The sequence below is a fragment of the Ischnura elegans genome, chromosome 7 (assembly GCF_921293095.1).
Source record: "Ischnura elegans chromosome 7, ioIscEleg1.1, whole genome shotgun sequence".
In the NCBI taxonomy this organism is placed as follows: domain Eukaryota; kingdom Metazoa; phylum Arthropoda; class Insecta; order Odonata; family Coenagrionidae; genus Ischnura; species Ischnura elegans.
Genome location: NC_060252.1, coordinates 9,686,525 through 9,708,339, shown reverse-complemented (window position 1 = coordinate 9,708,339; position 21,815 = coordinate 9,686,525). Strand labels below are relative to the sequence as shown.

Genomic DNA, 21,815 nt, shown 5'->3' with positions numbered 1-21,815 from the left:
AAATAAGAGACTTAATCTGGAAGTGACTTCTAAGTTATAAAATGAGCAAATAATTATATGACAGTATGGAGAGGGAAGAAGAAACATTATTGGAAAGACTGCAATGTGTCAATTTTTTCATGGTACGAACTTTACTGCATGTGAGGTATTACGGACAAGGTCAAAATTCATTTCTCCATTTATAAGCTCCAAATAGAAAAGACACAAATCTCCCAGACCATTAACAGAAAAACCCAACACGAACACTATTATTCGACTTCTAATTCACTAAAATTAATATCATAATAGTTATTTGGAAGACTTTCTTGATGCTAAACTGTATAATGATATAAAGTTTTACGTATTTACACGGTAAAAAAGAAAGAGAGCCGATATTGGTTGAAAGTCTGTAGTTTATAAGTATTGTGGAAACATAAGAAGCGACTTCACAGACTTGAAGGCGGATGAAATATAAGCATATCGATTGATTGATTATTTTAAGTGCGGGTTAAATCTTTCATCACATACATCTTCACTAGTAGGCAATGGCTGAAATATTTATGAAAAAAATTAAAAGCGCTATGAATCGTTACACCAAATCTGTCCTAAACAGCTAAAAATTTAAAGATAAACAAAATAAAAATATTAATGATGGTCATATACAAACTTATAACTGGACATAAAACCAGAAAGGAATGTGTGGGAGAATCAGAAACTCATGATATACGACCGAGCTCTTGTGAAGCGAAACCTAACCGTGGAAATCATTCCGGCTGGGGGGCAATTACACGCCGAGAGGTGGTAAAATCGAAAAACGGATATTATTCCCGGATTCCAACCAATCTTAGGCACCAAAAAAAAAAAATAATGCTCTCAGCGTACATCAAAGCCTGGGAAACGTGTCCCAAAAGATCCGGCCGCCTTTAATCCACGACTCGTCGCAATGACGGCGGAGGGATATCAGATTCAATGAAACTGACGCAGACAGGTGGGGCGTGAGAGGTGGGGGTTGGACACAGCGAAAAACCGCGAGGATTAGGGGCGTCATCCCGGGTTTTCATTTCGCTCGGCTGACATCATTCAGGGAGATTCGGAAGAATAGAAGGCGGGTGGGGCGGGTCGTGGAGGATTTTCGTGACGCATGACACAAAAAAAATAAAACAAGAAAAAAGAGAAGGCTTTAGGATAAAAACGGGCTGCGTAAATTTGCGAAAGAAAGGCACGTTTTTGAGAGGCAAATATTGGCGCGCAATTAAATATGAAAAGGTCGATGCAAAATTCCGGCGAAAACATACCTCCGCCTTCGTGCTTCCTTTTATCTTCCTCTTCGCATTGTCCCCTCGGACGAGAAAGGGTTCCACTTTTAGCGTCGTCTCCCGTTCTGAATGGATTCGGATGGAGAAGACTGAGATGATCGAGGGAAACGAGAAGTGTTTTCCGCTGCTCCTCTAAAGAGACGATACTAATCCATGCGTTAAAGTTAGAACTAGAAGATAAACTACGGACGAGTCAAACTTTTCTGCAAACTGTCGCCATTCAGCGTTTCCGAGTGAAAAAACTTGAGAAGGAGTAAAGGAAATATTTTCTTTTTCCTCTTTTCAAATTCTTCGAGTGAGCCTCAGTAGGAAATGCATTCATGAATAATCATGGAACCACCGAGGCTCTTGATCTGTAGAAATACGGGAAAAGTGAACTAAAATAAGTATTCTTGAAGACTATCGATCAATAGGCAAGGCCAATAAACAAAAATGTTTCATGAGGGACAATGGAAGCCAAGTATGGTGCAAGTAAAAATAACTTTTCTTTTCGGCTCATATAAATTTTTCATGAAGTTTTCATTTTTTCAATATTAAAACGGGAGCCATTTCACAAGGAGAAAATGAAACTCGAATCTTGAATTGCTCTATTAATTTTACCAGGTCCCTAGACTAAATTTCAAAATACATCCATCGGGAATTATAGCAAGAGTTTGTATAATGACTTCAGGACTATAGCAGTGAAAGGGTTCATAATTTTTTTAATGCACGGAGACTTATTAACAGCCAGTGTTACGATAATCAAAAAAATTATATTAATAATGATATTTCTGCTAAATTTTGGTGCGGTAATGAATGGAAGCAATGTTGACTATAATTTATTTAATGTATTAATTTTTTAACTCCACTTTATTCATTCGAAATTTTTTTGGATAGTCATATGGCCTATTTTCGTCCGCTACGTAACTCTAACAATGTCCCAGCGATGTTTAGTTGAAATTTTAGCGGAAATGTTTTTTTAAATAGCAGTCAAAAGTTAAAAAACTCGGCGAGTACCCGTGAATGCTACGCGAGATGCAACACGATAAAGAAACAATTAAAAGTTGCTCGGGGGATGACAAAAAGCGCTGCAGCTCCGTTTTAACCAAATCTCTAGGAATAGATAAGTAGGTTCCCTACTTCATAAGTTATCCTTTGGAATACGAAAAAACATGAATTTATAGGAAGTTCAACGAAGCATACAGTAATAAGAGCGCCATCAAATTACTCCTAGCAGACCCGGCCAAGCATTAACGTGGCAACCGGTAAATAAAGGGAGAACTATTTTAGCGAAATATTTTTGTGCCGTCATACTTGAAACTGAGTTCCCAATCCACGAACTTATTCATTTTTAACATACTACAAAGTGAGGAATCTAGAAATATAGAAATTGATGGGAACATTAAATCCATCCAAAACCAAAATAATCATTAACTGCAATATAGTTTAAAATATAATACTTCCAAATGATCATAGTTCGTTACTATAGTAAAAAGCGAAAGAGTGCCACAAATTATCTTCACCAAAGACTGGTTTTGGAAACAGTAACTGCGATATCTTTGAAATATGCACAAAAATTTTACTTATAACACTTTAAGAAGGATCGGGTGGCTACAACAATGAAGGCCTATAGAAAAATACTCCATCAAATCCGAATACTTCCGGGAACTGTATTTCAAATGACTGAAATAATCAAAAGACCGAGATTAGAATACCCTCTATCAGCTGTTGGGTGGCGTTTTCTGGGGAGCGAATTCCGAGATAGTTAAAAAGCACAAATGAACCAAAAAGTTATCATCCTCAGCGACTGCTTTTAGAGTACAATAGCTGCAAAATTTTGAGAAAAATACACCAATAAAATACCTTTAGCATAGGCGCAATTTTTTAAAATATAATAGAATTTGAGTAGAATACTTAAAGAACCGGATTGCTACGACAATGAATGAGTTTAGAAAATTGCTCCATCAAATCCTTCCGAGAACTGTATTTCATATGACTGGTGTAATCAAAAGGCTGAGATTTGAATACCCCTTATCAGCTGTTGAGAAGCGTTTGCGGGGAGCGAAATTCGCTTTCCACACGACAAAAGAGACACAGAGAGAGACGGACCAAATCATTTAGTCCTTGAGCGTTACTTATTATCGCTTGTCATCCGCAGGTCACCAAAACGAAAGCTCTTAATGCTACCCACTCAAATTCTTAACCGCATAAACACAGAGGTCTGGAGGTTTGAAAGAGCGGGCGGAGGGGATGTATCCATGGCCAGAATGAAGGGAGAGGAGATGAAAAAGATGCTCCTCCGAGAGCCAGTGTAAAAGGGTGGGCTTCTGCCTTAACTCCCTCTCTTTTCCGGACGACCCCTGGCTAAAACGGGGTGAAGTCCATACAGAGCCGCTTTGCGACGAAACCGCAGTTCCAACAAGCACGCGCTCTTAAGGAAAGGAAAGGAGTGACTTCTATAGCACATTCCCCTCCCTCCTACACAACCCCCTACAGCCCACCCACCTATACCGTCACCATCCTCCCCCTCCTGCTCGTCGAGACAGAAGAGGAAACGGGATGAGATGACGGAGAGCGAGTGAAAGTGAGAAATGACATCAAAATACCATTCACATTCATGCAGGAGGTCACCATCTGGATTTTTTTAAAGGTATGTTCTATAATTTCATAGTTTAAGTAAACCGGGACTATCCGCGGTGATAAATTTACGGAGTCACCCGCAACGTACATGTTGTGCGAAAATTTCACACAGAGAAATATCATTCGCCTTGTCCGGGATTCGATCTCAGATCCCCCGATTTCCGGTTGAGTGCTTCTGCCAGTTAATCTCAGTGGAAATTTGTACACTCTAAAAATTTTCGCTTAGGGAAATGACGCCTCGGAAGCTTAAATGGCAACAGCACTCGTCCGGAAACTGGAGTGTTCGGGTTGTAATCCCGGTCGAGGCGAATGATTTTTCTCTGCGAAATTATTGAACAATATGTTGTAGATTTATATGCACTTTTTACAAATTTCAGCTTCAAATTGAAAGCTAATTACAGTTTAATATATATCACGATTGTTGGGGGCAGTTCTTTTCCATGGACCAACTTGCACTTCTCGGATTTTCATTCAGGGATAAGCAAGGGCTTCAACTGGCGTTTGAACCCGGGACACCTCGATCAGCACCCAAGCCCTCCACCCACCATGCTACTACGCTCCCCAGGGATCGGGAAGTCTCTGAAAATACTCTTCCACCGCCGAAGTATGATCCCGGGCCAACGAGGTGGGAAACCAATACAAAACTCAACTGATCCCAGATTAACACTTACCGAGCCGGCCGACTTACAGTGGATATCTACCCAGTGCTGCCATTTTCAGTACTTTTATGATATATCTCAACAAACAACTTTTGATGAGAGGAATTGATGTTTGTTGTCACGTTAAAGAATGAATTTTTCATTTTGTTTTTTATTTATTTGCTTAGAGGTTAATACCACTTGGTTAAAATATAGCAAACTACGTAAAAAAGGTGTATGGCTTAATATTTCGCCCGAAGTTCGCAAAGTGATAAAAATACTTGAACACCTCTGCACTAGTTAGATGATACATTTGGAGATGTTCACCTTGGGAATATGAGAACGAGAATACTGGGAAATGCGAGTGAGAGGGGATGTTTGAGAGGAGAAAGGTGGAGAAAAATAAAAGAAAAACACTACGCGAACTCTCACAGTTCTTGAGAAGGTTCAGCCTCTCATCTCCACTGCCGCCGCGAGCACACTCGAGTCACCCCCGGCTTACCCAGAAAGATGAATAATTTAAGAACCGCGTCTTCCCACCAACCCTCCGGACAGTGTACCGCCATCGCCCCTGCAGGCGAGAATGTGACGACGAACGCGGTGCAGGCCCAGCTACTATCCAGATTACGGTATTGCGTACAAGAAAATTTGCCATTAGGAACTGACGTTAGATTTCCTTCTTGTTGCATAGGGAGAGTCTATCCTTGTGACAGGAGTCACTATTTTTAAGAATCGTTTCCAATTTTTCTTCCGGCTGGAACTCGATAATGGCAGTACCTATTCATTGTACACATAGATAAAGCTGCCAAAAATTGATTTATTCCACTGCTTCATTTCAGCCAAAGAATTTTGATAGCCTAGAGAGTTGAAATCTTAACTTCTGACCTGAAGGTCCTAATTGGAAACGCAGGTGAAGCCTTGAAGCACCCCAAACAAAACTTTCGGTACGCGAGGAGCCCCAATGATCTGGCCCCATAACCGTGAGTGTTTAAAAACACACATATTAATAAGTCATTGAAAATTTTCAGAAAATTACGTTTGTGCGGGAAGAAATCTACCCTCCTGCACAGAACGTGTGATTCACACATTTGGAATGACAAATACAAATACTGTCGCTCATCCAGGGGCGATACAACTTTCGACTTCCGATTTCTCTGCCTATACCCTAATTTCCAGAAAGAATTTTTAACATTACCCTGATATTATTTCAGTGGCAAAGTAGTCGTTTGTATGGATATTATGGAATATTTGGGAAAGATATGCTGTGTCACCGCTCACCAAGTCACCGCTACCCCGTGTCGAGCCATGATGTCAACAAAAAGTCCATTGAAATGCAACAAACCAAGAGCAGCGTTCAGCCAAAATTTTTATCGTTTTGCTGCACCTTTGAAGTTTTTTCTTAATTGCAGTACCAATTTTTTATTCCCCTAACATTTCTCTGATCGGCATGAACCCTGTTATCCCCTGACGACTGAAACAACACCTTGCACAAAAGCTGCCTCTGAGAAAACCAGCTCCTCCTCGATAATGTACGCTTTTTTCCACCGCATAAAATGCAGCATAGATACAAAATATAGATATAAAAATCCTTGACTCAACCCGAAGATAGGTTTGGAGAGGTTAGGACAGAGCTCACCGCAAACTAAGCCTCAGACACATCTGATAATACTCACTCATGGTGGAGAAACCAGTACCTTTCCCTGGACCAGCCCTCACTTCAACATTTTTTGTGTTGGGGTTCAATCACGAATTATACAGGGGGATTTTAGGTCAGAAGCTATGTTTTCCACTTATTTGGCAAAAAGGCTCCCTTAGCAGACGAACTGCAGTAAGATAATCAATATTGGGTAGTTTTTTTCAAATATAAAATGAATAAGTACATACAGATCGTAAGAGGAAGCGTCATTACATTAGTCTCAATGCAATAGTGCGTAAGTAGATGCCAATATAAACAGCATTACTTAAATTTAATTACTTTGGATTTCGAGGGAATCAGCAGAACTAAGGGTATCCGTTTGCCTACTGCCTGAAACGTGCTAGGTTAATGCCCGCGTGAAGCCTTTGCAAACTCCCATAAAATCGTCAAAGAGCGTGGTGGTCAAAGGAAAGGAATTCGCGCTCTTACACTGATTGCGTGATTCATAACTATAGATAAAACCTACACTACCTTTGAACTCACATTCAGCGACATAATAAAATACAGACTAAAAGTGACTATGCATTGCGCAAAAATATCTATTCAATTCATACATTTTACATAAGCTGCAAAAATATTGGAAACGAATACACCATTAGCGTGCGCACTTTTTTTAAAACATTTATTGCAAAACATTACCACTGCGAGCTATTCACCGATACAATGGGTACAAAACTGCACCTAAATGCAAATATGAATGAAATTCAAATTTTGCACAAACGTACTCAGGAAACAAATTACGCACATAGTGAACGGGAAGAGAATACTGTTGGCATGCTGTCCTGAAAGCCGACCCGTCCGTCTCTAATAAAAACACCCTTTCAAAAAAAAAACCTCTCCTGCTAACCATTCCATTTTCGTACCTCCCACATACATAAAACACTTTTTTCGAGGGGAGCCTTAAAAAAAAATTCCCGCTTTCGTCGCACAAGAGAGCACACACAAAATACCACGATGCACTCAACCCTTCGTCGGTCAACGCCGCTGACCCCCGCGGGGGTGTTTTTCAGCGAGTAGGGGGAAGAGGTTGAAGGGTCTTCGGACTGCGGGCAGCGGACTCTGGCGGACCTTGAGGGCACACTTCAAGAGCGGGGAGAAGAAGCCCGGAATGCGGACGCAAGGGCCTGTTGACGGCGACTACACTGAGATGCGGCGACGCTTCCCATAGAGACCAACCCCACATTATGATTCATTGTTCCTAGCGCGGAGAAACAACACCCCGGAGCGATGAGGAGGGGTCCATAGGGCTGGCCAACGGTCTCTTCTCATCAAATTTCATGCTCTTTTGACATCCTCCAATCTGCTAACTCATTCTTCCACCCTATGATCGCGTCACCTCAAGAGGGTTTCCATTAAGCTTCGGGATATTTTTCCGGCTTGTGGGGATTTATTCCGTCCATTTTGCGCCCACCACCTTAATCAATTAATTTAGTCCCACATAATGTCGCACAGGGTTATTGAGAACGTACTTTACGAGCACGAAATCGCCTCATAAATATGTAAGGTAGCCACATCATATTATTTATTTTAATTATAAAAATAATACGATCTCTCATGAAAGATCATTCTCTATGCATTTGATAAATTTTAAATGGCTTGTATTTTTTTATAACCTTTGCATTTTAAAAGTAATAAAGTTATAAATACTCAATCTCCATTTGGCATGTTGATTTTTATATATTATGCAAAGGGTTGTTAGAGATTTTTTCGTGGAGATAAGTTGCAGAACTGACACGGTCTGAAAAGTTATCTAATACGTAGTTATCTAATATCTAATAATTATATAATCTATTACGGTAAAAATCATATTTAAAGGAATAATCACTGTATCAAGTTACTAGCGTCAGATTCTCATTGACGCAGGTGCTTCGTTTTATAAGTGCCGACCTTCACTATAATTATTATTTTAAAGCATCTAATTAATTACCTAACATAAATAGAATTTCAATTTACAACGCAGCCGAGAATAGCCAAAACAAAGCAAACAGAAGAATATGCACATTCAAATTTCATATAGCTCATGATCAAAGCGCAATAAATAAAAAGGGCTCTTTAAAAACATAAAATGCATTTGATTAGACATTAAATTAATTCATGCTTCAAGTTGGATACCTAAGACTATACAGCAATTCACAACTATTTCTCATTTAAGAGTTAGCTCATCAAAGAATATAGATATTTAAGTCGATTAAGGCTTTTCAACTGTAAATTCATATTGAAAGTCAATTAGAGAGTCCAAATTGAAATTCTAAAACTTCAACATTAAAAGGGCTTTAAAATTATTATAACAATAATAAGGTCAAAATAATTCAAAATATTTCGAACAATGTTTTTTCGCCAAGGGAGCAAAGAAATAACAGTCAGCAGATAATGCATCCCGTGGCAACGTTCTGCATTCATAAAAGCGTACTCTCACCGCAAAAAGCGCTATTGCGCGCAGGCATACCTACCGGACGCGTGATGGCATTTTTCGCGGACCGCGGGCACAGACAATCAACTTTCTGAAAAGGTCAAACCGAGATTCATCACCTGAGCGAAAAAATTAATTGCTTCGGGTGAAGTGAATTACACCTCAATTCCAATTTAATCAATTAATTTTATCGGACGGTAATTAAATTGGAATTCGTGTATGCTTTTAAACACAAGGCTTTGACCCCAATCTGTTGAATAGAGAGAGAGAGAGAGTCCCTCCGTTGATTCATGGAAATATTCTTCAAACAAGGTAACGGCATCGCTATCTGCTAACGATGGTCTGTTAATGAGTTACACGATTGATAACCACAGAAGAAAAACAATATAATAGTCCCATAATGAGACACTATACTTGATTAGAATTAATCATTTTAAGATATGTAGAACTAAAAATGTACGAGGATGGCTTGATAAGTCCGTGACTTTTTGGATATAATGTTTTTTTTCGGCAAAAAATTGTTTATTTCTCTGCATAGACTTCATTCAGTTCAATACAGTTAGTCTAGCCTTTCTCCAAATATTTTATTCCTTCTAAATAATAGCTTTTATCAAGGCCCTAAAAATAAGCGTTATTTTCAGTGATAACCTATTAACAACATTGCTTGAAGATAGGACTACCACTGCAGAGAAATAAACCAATATCAGGAACTGCTAAACGTAATATGGTACTCACCAGCTCTGACTCTGACTTCTCTGCTCAGGATCACTCCTCCTAGGTTGGCAGCCCTGCATCGATATACAGCAGAGTGCACATCGTCCCTATAGTCCTCCGCTCTGAACGGAGGGAAGTACAGCGTACCATTCGACAGAGGTTGCCTAGACAAATAAACACAAAATAAACATTGAATTATAAACGGATCTCTTTTTAAAAGACAGGACAATTCATAATTATTCTTAGTTAGCACAACTACCGCCATATAGTACGCCTACCAACCTTAAACACACTGTTCAAAATATGTCGATATTTATAACATATTTTTGTGAATGAGCGATAAATGGTCTCCATTCATACGTTTCAATACAACTTACGAACACACGATTGAGGTACAACGTTCCAGACGGAATGACAACAACGCAGCAAAATTAGTCAGTTGAATATGAAAAATGCATACTTACGGCATCAGAAACGCAAGAATACTCGCATATATCATCCAAAAAATAGGAGGGAAGGGGAAAAAATTATTATTTTCTAATCTGATGAAGAGAGTAGAAACTGTGGCGGAAATAATCGAAAGTTTGAATAAACTTCTTGGAATTCATCCGTCACTAAGAAAGGTATAATCTCCATGTTTAAAGTTTGTATGAGCTTATAAAATGACGCTTGACTGAATGAAGTAAAAGTAACAAACATCTAAAAAGTATATGATAATTAATGTACTGGCAAGACACACTGGTATCGTAATTATTAGCCCATGTGTAAATCTTGAGGTTATATATGCTGGAAAACATGCTGAGTGTGTTGCAAAATCATATCATATGATGACATCAAGGATAAAAACACGAGGAATTTGAAAATATGGAGGAGAGGAAGAGACTTGAGGACGAAATATTCATTGAACCAAGCGAGCTCCACTAACATTGCGCTAGGCTAACACTGAGAGAGTGACGGCATCAGATACTAAATATTTACTGACTGCGATGAAGAGGTAAAGATTGTCCTTTACAAGGCATGTTGCAGGAAGGAAAAACCACCCGTATATGTATCCGAAGCCAGAAAATTCGTCACCTTAATTGGAGAGTTATACAGCGCGGTTAGAAGTATACTTTTCGCGATTGTTATTTTTTTATAAGTTTTTCCTCAATAGACGTCATCCCTTCAGGCTAAAAGCAAGGTCAAGGCACCGAAAATTGGACAAATTCATCTTCATATTTTCCAGCCAACACCTTTTTCATCGATTGGGAAATGAGTATTTACTTACAGTAAAACCTATAAAGGAATTTATAATATAATTTGGAAATGCTTTCAGGAAATGGATATTTTCTTTTAAGATTCCACATTTTAACTTTATTCCACACCATAGTTCCGAAAAGACAATGGGATTATCATGGTTTGAGAATGAAATAAAACTGCCGAAATCTTGTTCGAAAATTAATTATTCGAGTGAAAGGAACCTTTATCGTAAAGCAGCTTTCATTTTATATCACCTTCACAATATTCCTTCTAGCTCCATGCTTGTAATAGTGATTTCGTTCCCTTTAAAACGGCATATTGCCTACAACATCAATGGTACAAAAGGTCCTCATTTATCTAGAAACGTCGTTTCATAGCAGAAAGTAACACGATGATCTCGTTAAAAGAATACATTGGAATCCAGGAAATTGCGAGACAAAGAAAACATCTTCATTTTTTCCGGGCATAATTCCTTGAGTGTACTTTTAGAGAGGTAAAAATGCATGAGTAGAGGACAAAGAGTAAAAATTTCGTCAAAATGAGTTTACGGAGGTGTAACAGGAAACGAGGGCTTCACTGGGAGGGATGAGATGTTGGTGTGGATGTCAATGGGCGCAGAGGGGCAAGCAGCTTCCAGTGCCTCGAGGTATCTGGAGGAAAAGGGGACTGTACCCTCAGAGCAGAAGACAAGTGTAACTGATACAGCACTCGAGGATTCGAAAGGATTTAAAAATAGAGATACCATCTTAGTTTCGTAATTCCGGTTGCTCTCATAAGTTTGATTTAACTTGCACTGTCTTGATCTCATAGAATTGTTTCCCTTCTCCATTGTCATATTCAATCATGTGGAGGCCTCCATATGCTCACCGATATTTTTATACACTGTACCGAGAAATATGTACGAAAATGTGCCGAATTAACGGAAAATGATTCAGTATATTTTACTTAGCTTATTATCCAGAAATACGTCACAATCACACCCTTATACCTAGCATTAACTGTGATTTTTCAATGGAGACCTATAAAAAATATAAATATAGCTAAATGACGTTTATTTTGTATTTTTTACACTTAAAAACCTGTTTTTGTGATGTACAAGAGGGTCCTGCAAATAAGGGTCCATTCATAATAATGGATTCTTTGATATTCAACTACTCTTCATACCACATTTCTTTCCAGAATTCCAATTCTACATCGATATATCATCCTCGACATAAAATTCCGTACTATTGAATCATTACTGAAGCTTCATTCATATTTTCTATACGAAATGAACAAAGAAGAAATTACTGGAACATGGGGTACTCTTCTAGTAATGCTCTCCGGTTCCTAACCATAATAGTTATCGAACTTTATCCTCTGTACAGAGTAAATTTAATTGAATTCCTGTAATGAAATTGTACTGTAATGTTTGTTTTTATGTAAAGGTCGACTTACTAAACCCTGAAAGTACAGAGATGATAAACTAACTCTTAAACTAGCAATTCGTCGCGTCAAAAAAAAGATAGAAATATTACAAACCGAGAGGTAGTGATGCGTTCCATTAAGGAAACGATCACATTCACCCAATTGACACTAAGTTTTCTCGCGCTTCGGTAAAATACGTGTCTCGGACATACTAAATATCGGTTTTGTGGAACCTCCCCTTCCGGAAACAATGACAGCTGGAGCTGGGGAGAGGGGTGATGAAGGTGTAGCGCGAGGGGAAGGGTGTTATCAGGGGTGGCACAGGATATGGGGTTGGAGAGAGAAATGTGAAACAGGAAGGGAAAGCGACCTTACCCTTCAGAGCAGTACCCGGCGGTGGAAACATTTCCCTGAGTGCACACACAAAAGGATAAAGACGTGGGCGGAATTGCGACGTATTCGCCGTAAAACGGAGGAGGATAAGGGCAAGCAAACGCGAGGAAAGGATAATAAACAACGCTTTCGAGCAATTTAACGAAATATTCTCGTGGGCCGCCTTTTCCTTGCTAACAGCGGCCCTTAATTGTGTGACACACTTATACTCGACGAGGGAATAAGACAGGAAGAAGGCGCGGCGTTAATCCCAGAAAGGGGAGAACAAAGACCAATACAAAAGATAATCCCCCCCACTTTATTTTTGACGACTGCTGTTTCGTCCAAACAAATTAAGCGCGATTCTCGCTTCTTACATCATTTGTCCCATTAATCTTTCGTATCCAATATTTGTTCGTCTGTTTTATAAGAAATCGAATTTCACTCACACTAAGGCTAGGAAGAACTGATAAAATATTAAATATAAGAACAATTAGGGAAAATTTAACCCCATCTGTAAGCATTAAAATTTCTATTAACATTAGCAATGAAGACGCCAAATAGGCTATTCATTTTGTACCATAATTAGAAATAATTTCCTACAATGCGTTTTGATTAATTATGACCTTTAAATTGATAAAAGTGATAAAAAAATCAAGAATACCATTAAAAAAATAAGCAATACTTTAACAAATAGGTCTTATAATGAAGCATTTAAAATTTTAGACAAATGCTCCAGCCATTCAACTTGGTCTTTAAAAAACTTAGTACGGCAGACGGTTGATTTAAGGTGGCGGTTGATTTGACCAATGCTAACTGCTTGTTTATAACATGTGGGAAAACTTAGGTATTGCTAACAATATGTAAAAAACACATGAAATTTTCAGTCTAAATTTAATTGGAGGAAAATTATTGTTCCTTGGAACTAAACAATCAGTAATGACGAAGTCGAGCGAAGTGTATGGCTATTTTTGCTATGAAAAAGGGGTAGGACAGGAAATACTAGGGAGAAACTTGGTATTATCACCTGATTATAAGAAAGACGACAAGGGAGCCAATGTCCCACCCGATAAACATAGAGTTGATGAACATGAATGCTCTGCAAATAGCTGTCATGAATAACTCAGGCTTCATCTGAAAAATAGCCGCCAACGCCGAGATAAGAACGTGGATTTCGCAGTAAGAGTAATCAATAGATAAAGCTGTGTTAGCTACTCAGCTTAAAAAATACATATCATACCAAATTTTAATAATGCTAAATAATGAAATTCAAATTTTAACGCTAACAAATGAAACATAAACAATAAATATTCACGCGAGCAAATGAGCGGATATTATTGATGCTATAAAAAAGAACAGCATATATCACGTGTTAAAAAATAAAGAAATGAATTAATCACTTTGATTTCAATCATCGCCGATTGAATATTTATAAGTTTTTATTTTCAATTCAACCGTCGAATAAAAATTATTCAGGCCCATAATGAAAACATTGCGCTTCATCAAACCGAAATCATCAAGTCAAAATCAAGCATTTACATGCTCCTGTTTTCCTAGGCTTGTCACAATAACATTGAAGTAGCACTGCGCGCGTACGTAACAAGGTCGTTGTATTTGAGCGGAGGAAGAACGCGAAACAATAGCGCATTTGAGGGCACTCAATTCTCGCCAGGTATGGGATCTGAAGCTAAAAAATTAAACCTCGCCAACAGCCTCAATTAGGGGGAGTCTACACTCCTAGGACCAGTTCACGGAGCAAAATGGAATAATTAATCGCGGGTGCTCTAATTGAGTTTGGCAGCAGGCGAGGAGAGAGACAAGCCTACGTTTTAAAGCGAAGAAGGCCCTCCTGCCGACGGTGGCGACAAGGTTTCGGCCGACTAAGGGGGAACACACGTGGAAATGAGAGCGCGGGAAATGGAGGTACTACGAGCTTCCTTTCTGCGCCGCCAGGATGGAGACAAGAGCTCTTCCGGGAGTCAGTATGATGTCTCTAGGAGTGTCGCACAGCTCTGAATACTGAAAGAGCTTAGATAAGAGATGTTGCAGAATTTTAAAGCAGATCACGAACATCTCAATTATGACAAATGCGTTGCTAGGTAATAACTGGATAAACGTGAAGCTGGGGTACTATTCATGACTTAATAAAGCGCCTACTTTGAGTATGAAGTAAAAAAGTGATTGAATTCTGTAATAACCTAACGCTCTAAATTGATAATTTTTTTGCGAGAAAATAACCAGTAGTATGTGATGCGAATCCATAATCTCAGATAATTGCCTATATACTTCGACGTTTGATTGTAAATGAAAAAATTATTCAAGAACAATTGTTGTAAAATTAATTATCGTAGTACATATCGCATACATCCATATTTAATAATTAAAACTGTATGCAGAATACAATATAATGCTGTGAGAATTAAGGCGCAGCACTGAAATTGATAAAATCAAAGTAGTTAAGCATCGGCTAACATGCAATAAAATTCCAAATGATTGCCTAAAAATAACTAAAAGCGTGTAATCGGATTTGCATCTAAATTATCGCTAATTAATCGTATTTTAATTAAGCACGCTAATTATTGAAGGATTTAATAGCCTGGCTTGCGATAGTTAGGTGCATTATTTTTAGATTTTCACGAAAATCACGTTTTTAATGTAAAAATGTGGAAGACATGAAAGAAAAAGAATCATTACATTTTGCTTGGATTAAAAACAATAATTTTTTTCGAAAGAGTCTAGCTTTTCCCACAGATAAGAAATAAAGAGGCCTAAAACGCAAGACATTAGTACAGGAGCAGCCCTGAATAGCTCGAAATGTGGCTATATTAAAGGAATGATTTGAACGGAGTGGAATAGGAACAAGCTAAATTCACCTACGAGATTTAGGAATAATAAATTATATAGAGTAAAACCTTTTCATTTACGGCCACTTTTCACTAACGGACACTAAAATGTGTCCGTAAGTCAGAGGTGATCTCAATAAAAACTCATCTTTCCCTGTAATATCACCCCATAAGTACTATAGAGTAACCAGCTGATTGAAATCCCTTTATTTAACGAAAACTCTCAATTATTATAGATCGTTCAGAACAGTGGCGCTGCGAGGGGGGGTTTTTAGGGGTTAAAACGCCCCCCCCCCCCAGAGCTCGGAGAAATTTTTTAGTTTAATCCATTTTACTTATTTGGATTGATATTACTTATAGAATAGTGTAAGGATTAATAAAATATCCCTCACAAATCCGTAAAACTCACAATTTTGAGCCGTTTATCTTAAAATTCCGCAATTTATTAATCTCAGTCCTACCGCTTATCCTGGTGGGTATTCCATACCCCCACACACCCCGGTATTAGTTGCACCTAGACCCCCCCAGCCTTAATTCCTAGCTGCACCCCTGGTTAAGAAAACCTATGGCAATGGTGTCCGTAAAAAAGTAAAATTGTGCTCAAAAAGTGTCCGCGTCCGTAAGTGAGAGAGTACATACACTAGATATTATATCCCTACAGAAATTCATATTCTTCTACCGGGGAATTGAATAATATCCTCAGATCAAAACTACCTATCGAGGTTTCCGCGAACAGAGATTTTACTCTATTATCTCAGATGAAAAATTCTGGAGTAAAGTCTATAAATACGACGACTTTTCTCTTCCCAAGTTCCATCGGAACAGAGACGCAGTTGATTATATCATCAGATCGTGCTAATCGCTGAATAAGAAAAATAATCGTTGAAATACTCATGGTACGGTGTTTGCAGGCGACAGACACCAATAGGGAAGTATAAGGAAGGTAGGGTGGAGACAAACCCAGCGTCGGCATAAGCCTGCTCTTAAGAAAAGGTGCATAGAGGACGACACCTTGACGTCCCATTCAACGGACTGATTTATTCCTACATAACTCCAAAGTTGAGATTGGACTAAATTCGAAAATCTCTGCCACCACCAGGATTGGAACCTGAACTCTCAGTACGAAAAGCAGGCACACTAACCACCACACCAGATTCCCAATTTGAAAAAAGTTATTGTTCTTAATAGCTAGATCTTCAAACTGCTTATTAACACTCCTCAGGCATAATTATCCGATTAAAATTGCGATATTGGTGACTGAAGCGTAGTCGGATAATTATTAGCCCGCTCCAATGCTTTTGCCGAATAACCAGTGCAATTGACTGCAGCACATGGCGAAATTAAATTACATATTAATATTGCCGATACGGCATCATTGCCAATATCGCTCATATGGTGGGTTAATTTTAATCTGGATTCCGAATGAACGACCTTGCAAAATAGTAGGTTAAAAATAATTAATGTCATAGAAGGGCTTTATTACGTAGTGTCCATGCCACAAATTGGATTGAAAGGGTCAGATGGAAGAGGTGAGGAAAAGTATGACGGCGGCAATGCATCGAAATAAAATAAATCCACTTAAATTTATATAGAGCAGAGCACTGAATCCATTCAAATGGTTTTTCATCCTACAAAACTCAAATGTGTGCGAACAAATACAGCGTCACCTCTACACCATTTCTTCTCATTTTTACAAATTACACGAGAGGGATTTTTTTAACTATAGCTTTTGGAAGCAATTTATCAGATGCTATGCAAATCACCTATATGCTCTAGCATTCAAAACAGTCAATGATAGCTGAAAACCTAAATTTAATCATGCACGTAGAACAAGAGCGTCCTCTTCACGAATCTATGTAAATAAAAAAAAAGATTCCATTGGGTGGAAGAGTTTAAAGACCTTGCCACAGATGTACGCTTCTAGTGTCATCACCACATACATAAATGTGTAAAGTCCATCTGACAAATGACCATTCGTGTTAAGAAGGACAATAATCTAGATCACCAGACTTTAGGACGAGTATCTCCTCGATAAATTAATGAATTGTGGCAGTTTCTGATGCATAAGATAGTATTTCATTGTTTTTTTTTCAAAACCTAACCAAGCGAGCGTGAAGGCCGTTTTACACGGGGCACGTACTTGCACAATCTGACTTGTGTACGAAGGCGCAGTCAAAATTGCGTCATGTAAAGCGGTGAGTTGCTAGAACACATGCGAGAATGCGTGGACGTGAGATGGCAAAATAGCCCCTGTTTTAATTTCGTTCATGCATTCGCGCAATTCCGCGCCATTTTAGAAACTAATGCAGCTCTAAAATTCCGTTCCCCGTGTGAAACGGTCTTAAGACTGATATTAAAAATTATATAAACAAAGAACCGGTACACTTTAAACTTTAAAATCAATTACGAACTCGTCATGGTTAAAAATACGGATGCTCACCTTTTAATCTACTGCACTAATAGGACTTGAGGAGCAAAACAAAGACGTTCACAGAATCAGCCACCTCCAGCTCATTGGACCTTAGTAAGTGACGTCGAGTGAAACTAAAAATCCTCCGGTTCCACCAGTATGTAGAGTCATTTACGGCCCTTTCTCCCCGTTACGGTCGTTAAATGCACCGTATCAATTTTAATGGCAAACAATTCACCCCAGTTACTATTTCTCATCGCAAAATTTTGTGTGTTAGCCGTTCATGGTAGCCGGGTGATACTCATAATTGAACCATAGACGACGATCGTGATACCCTGATTGCCCTGTTCATGGACGGGTAGTGGGGAAAAGCACAGGAACGAAGTCTTCAAACTAACACCATTTCTTTTCCCATCTCCATCCTCTTATGCATCCCTGTGTTTACAAGGCGCGATGGAAAAGATTCTCTGAGTATTCCCTTGTCTATTTCGAATCCATTGACATTTTCCTGTTTTCCGTGATGCCTGATGACACAGTTCATCAAATAATTTTAGTTGTATGCTTGAGTACTCATGGAATTTAAATGGAGAACTTAAAAGAAAAATTTAACAAGGAGAAAGGCTAAAGAATAGTTGATTGGTGAAATGAGGAATTTATAATCTATTATATTTGTGTTGCTGTATTCATGATTTTGTTACACTTATCGATTTTGAAGTCGTTGTTATCAATCACTGGTACTCACAATCTATATTTCTAAATTACCGCATTGCAAGAAATACATGGAATCTTCGAATAAGCCATGTGGCTTAGCAGGGCCAATGATACTTACTAAAGGCATAAAAAAATATATTGTGTAGCACAACAATGGAGTTTTCATAGAGTTTTTATACGATACATCGCAATAGAATACACAGCAGCTAAGTCTTAGGTAAACTGTACATGAGGGAAGGAGAAAGGACAAACCAAGGAGTACAATGGATATTTTCTAAATAGAATTAAATTCAGAAATTAGGTAAACAAAAAACAAAAAACGAGATCGACTAGGTATTTTGTAGCGCATTTGATTCTCCACTCGATATCAGCACAGAGACTCACTCGTATCCCTTGGACACCACGTTTTTTTTCATATTTCTTCTATTAATTTCTGTTCCTAACTCCGTTTATTAAAAAAAACGCGTGTACCCCTTGGTAGTGGCGAAGCCAGGATTTTAAAATGGGGGGTTTACCGGAGATTACGGGTCTTTCCGGGGTGTGTGCAGAACACTCCAGGGCAAATGGGGGTCCTAACCCGGAAAATTTTGGGATTTATGATGTTGAAAATGTATTTTTTAGGACTCAAGACTCAAAAACAGTAATTTAGTACGAGTATTCATTGGATGTTATTTATTGAGGCCATATTATTCCCGCCATACCTGCACGATAAATTCGTAAGAAAAACTGAAGTACATAATATAACTACCCGAAATCACACCATTGACCTCCATATTCCAAAACATCACACGCCTCATGTGAACAAATCATTCAAAGTAACCGCCTCATGAATATGGAACTCTCTTCCAGCCCAATTAAGAAGCATTACAACAAACAATAAATTTAAACATAGCACACATAGGTTTCTGAAAAATGTCTCCTCAACCTCCAGTTGAATTTCTTTTGTTTATATTCATGTTTAGCATAATTATTATTATTATTGTTATTGTTATTTTTATTGATACACATGTGAATAAATGGTTAATTAAATTTAGAATTGTGCTAGTGTTATCCTAATTTTTTGGTGTCTTTAAAAAAATTGTTTGTTTGACACTATTGTCATAACGAATTATAACGTTAAATTCTTGTAATTAGTCTGTTATATCTAATGCGATTATTATTTTTTTCTTTCGTTGAAAATATTGTTTTGCTGATTTTTTTTCATGCTCATGGCGATATGCACCGGTTGCATTTGTCTGTAATTCTATTTATTTACTTCATTTCTTCCATTTATCTACCAATGCTGAAAATGTAGCAAGCTGCAGATTTATTTTCTCATGGGCTTCAGTTCTCACGAAAATAAACGAAAATTCTATTATATTATTACTATTCGTTTTTGGCGCCTCTTTTTTGGGCTTACCCTCTCCCCCCTGACTTCTCACTCCCTAAAACAACTAACTACCTCATCGGAAAAAATAAATAATATCGTCGGGGTACACCTACGGAATAGATGATAAGAGGGGAGGAAAATGTAGCACGCGTCTCAAAAAGTCGACTCTACTTGCGGCAGATATCCTCGTGCGCGCGCGCGACTAAATAAATGAGGGGTGGCGACCGGGGACAAAAGGGTGGAAGCGAGACACTCTTCCGTGTGCCTTCAATGAAGAGAGAGAGCGAGTTTCTTTTTCCGGGCGCGTGGTGGGAGACGAGAGACCCATTGAAAGAGAGCCAGATGAGAGGACGGGATAACGCATAGACACTCTTTAAACGCGCGTGGTCCCATCGCCATTCTCCTCCACTCCACTCTCCTCCAGCGCCCTCCACCGCTAAACACTTGCAACCCCCCATAAACACATGCACGCGCTGGGGAACGGGGTGAAGGCGGCCGCGTTGTGGAGGCGAGCGATGCAGAGGAAGGCTTGTAAATGGGGGATCCTTAACCTTTCAGCGGGAGCTCCAACTACGCCAAGGCGAGATTTCGCGCTTATATATACATCTCTCACTCACAAATTATACCGCGTTACAATTCACAAATAGATTACATGGCCGCAGGAAAAGAAGGATCAACAACTTTGCTATTTCCACATAGTAATTTATTGACACCGACCATGGTTCAAGGTGATAATGTTACTCTGTAACGAAATTAGGAAATAGCAAAGTCGTTGATCCTTCTATTCCTGCGATTATGAATTTCCACCACGTAACGCCCGCTACGATTAATTAGATTACATGACTTGTACTGTAGCCCACTAACTTGTGTATACCTTAATGCAAGTTTCTGAATCTTCTTATTATTTCTAATAGCATGTTTTGTGTGTTATAGTGCATTGGAAGATTAACTTTAATGAGTACTTGGCAAGTTTTGCCTTGGCTTTTATTGCCTTTTGCATGAATGTGGTGGTATAATTTGTAATTATGCGTAACGCTTTTTGAGCCGTGCGGTGTGCATGTGGGAATCCTATTGCTTGCTGGTCATTTATCACCCCCTGGCAAACATCCTATAAGTGGCTCCCAGGGTATTATTTAGATGCACATTTAGATCTCATTTTCACCATAACACTAACGAGCAATTTGTAGCACAATTTCTTTTGAGTTCGATTCCAGATTCTGCTGAGTAGCTCTCTAGTTAAATAGGCTTGCTGATTGCAAAACTTAAGTTAGCTCCCATCTAACAAGTAAATTTACTTCTCTTAACCTTGTGTGAATATGGCTTCTCTCTGGTATTTCTAGCGTAGATCATATAATGCACTATTGCTCTCCAAATGCATAACATAAAAATACGCCTTTTCCGACAGGCACTGAGTAAATGACTCGGTGACAAACCAGCAACATGTCTTCTCTAGTTACGCCTGCTGTAGTGAGTACAATTACATATTCATCGGGATTTGTAGACTAATTAATAGCCAGTTTAAAATTTGTTATAAGCATGCATACATAAAAAAATGACTGAAGTTATTATGTCGTGTATTTGAACTAGTCTCCTGTCTTTTTTTCGCACCAATTTCTCAATATTATAACTCTTAATGATTGCTCGCAAAATGGGTATCTACACAATAGGTGGAAAAAAGAAGTCTTCAGTATTCTTCGCAGATACTTTTGGCACCTAACCTCTGAAAGATAGAGACCAAGTCGATTGACTAATGTATATTTTCCTAATGCTCCGCAGGGCATAACTGTTTCAGAATAAAAATATTATAATCATTGATTACAATGATTATAAAAAACGGTTTAGTCGTAATAAATTGCACAAGAGGGCAGAAAATCATTGCATAAGTTAGATATAAGCAAAAGTTTTATGTCTGTGGACCGATTGCCCAAATGTATTCATCTATTAAGGCCTTAAAAATGTAAATTGAGAACTTATTATAAAGTTAGTAAAAATATCCTACATTCAAGCCACATGTAAATAACATCCAAAATTCCCAAACTCCTGGAGAGCTTTGTTTGAGACGGGTTGGTTGTATAAGTATTTTGAATAATAT

The 21,815-nt window shown here is 38.5% G+C and overlaps 1 protein-coding gene across 3 annotated transcripts in view; it reads right to left on the bottom strand.

Moving 5' to 3' along the window:
- LOC124162188 (Down syndrome cell adhesion molecule-like protein Dscam2) overlaps positions 1 to 21,815 on the bottom strand; it is an 833,647-nt gene that overhangs the window by 468,293 nt on the left and 343,539 nt on the right. For all 3 annotated transcript variants that reach the window (XM_046538622.1, XM_046538623.1, XM_046538624.1), the window contains exon 4: positions 9,394 to 9,536. In XM_046538622.1, the coding sequence (XP_046394578.1) occupies positions 9,394 to 9,536 (143 nt within the window). The remainder of the gene's footprint in view (positions 1 to 9,393; positions 9,537 to 21,815) is intronic.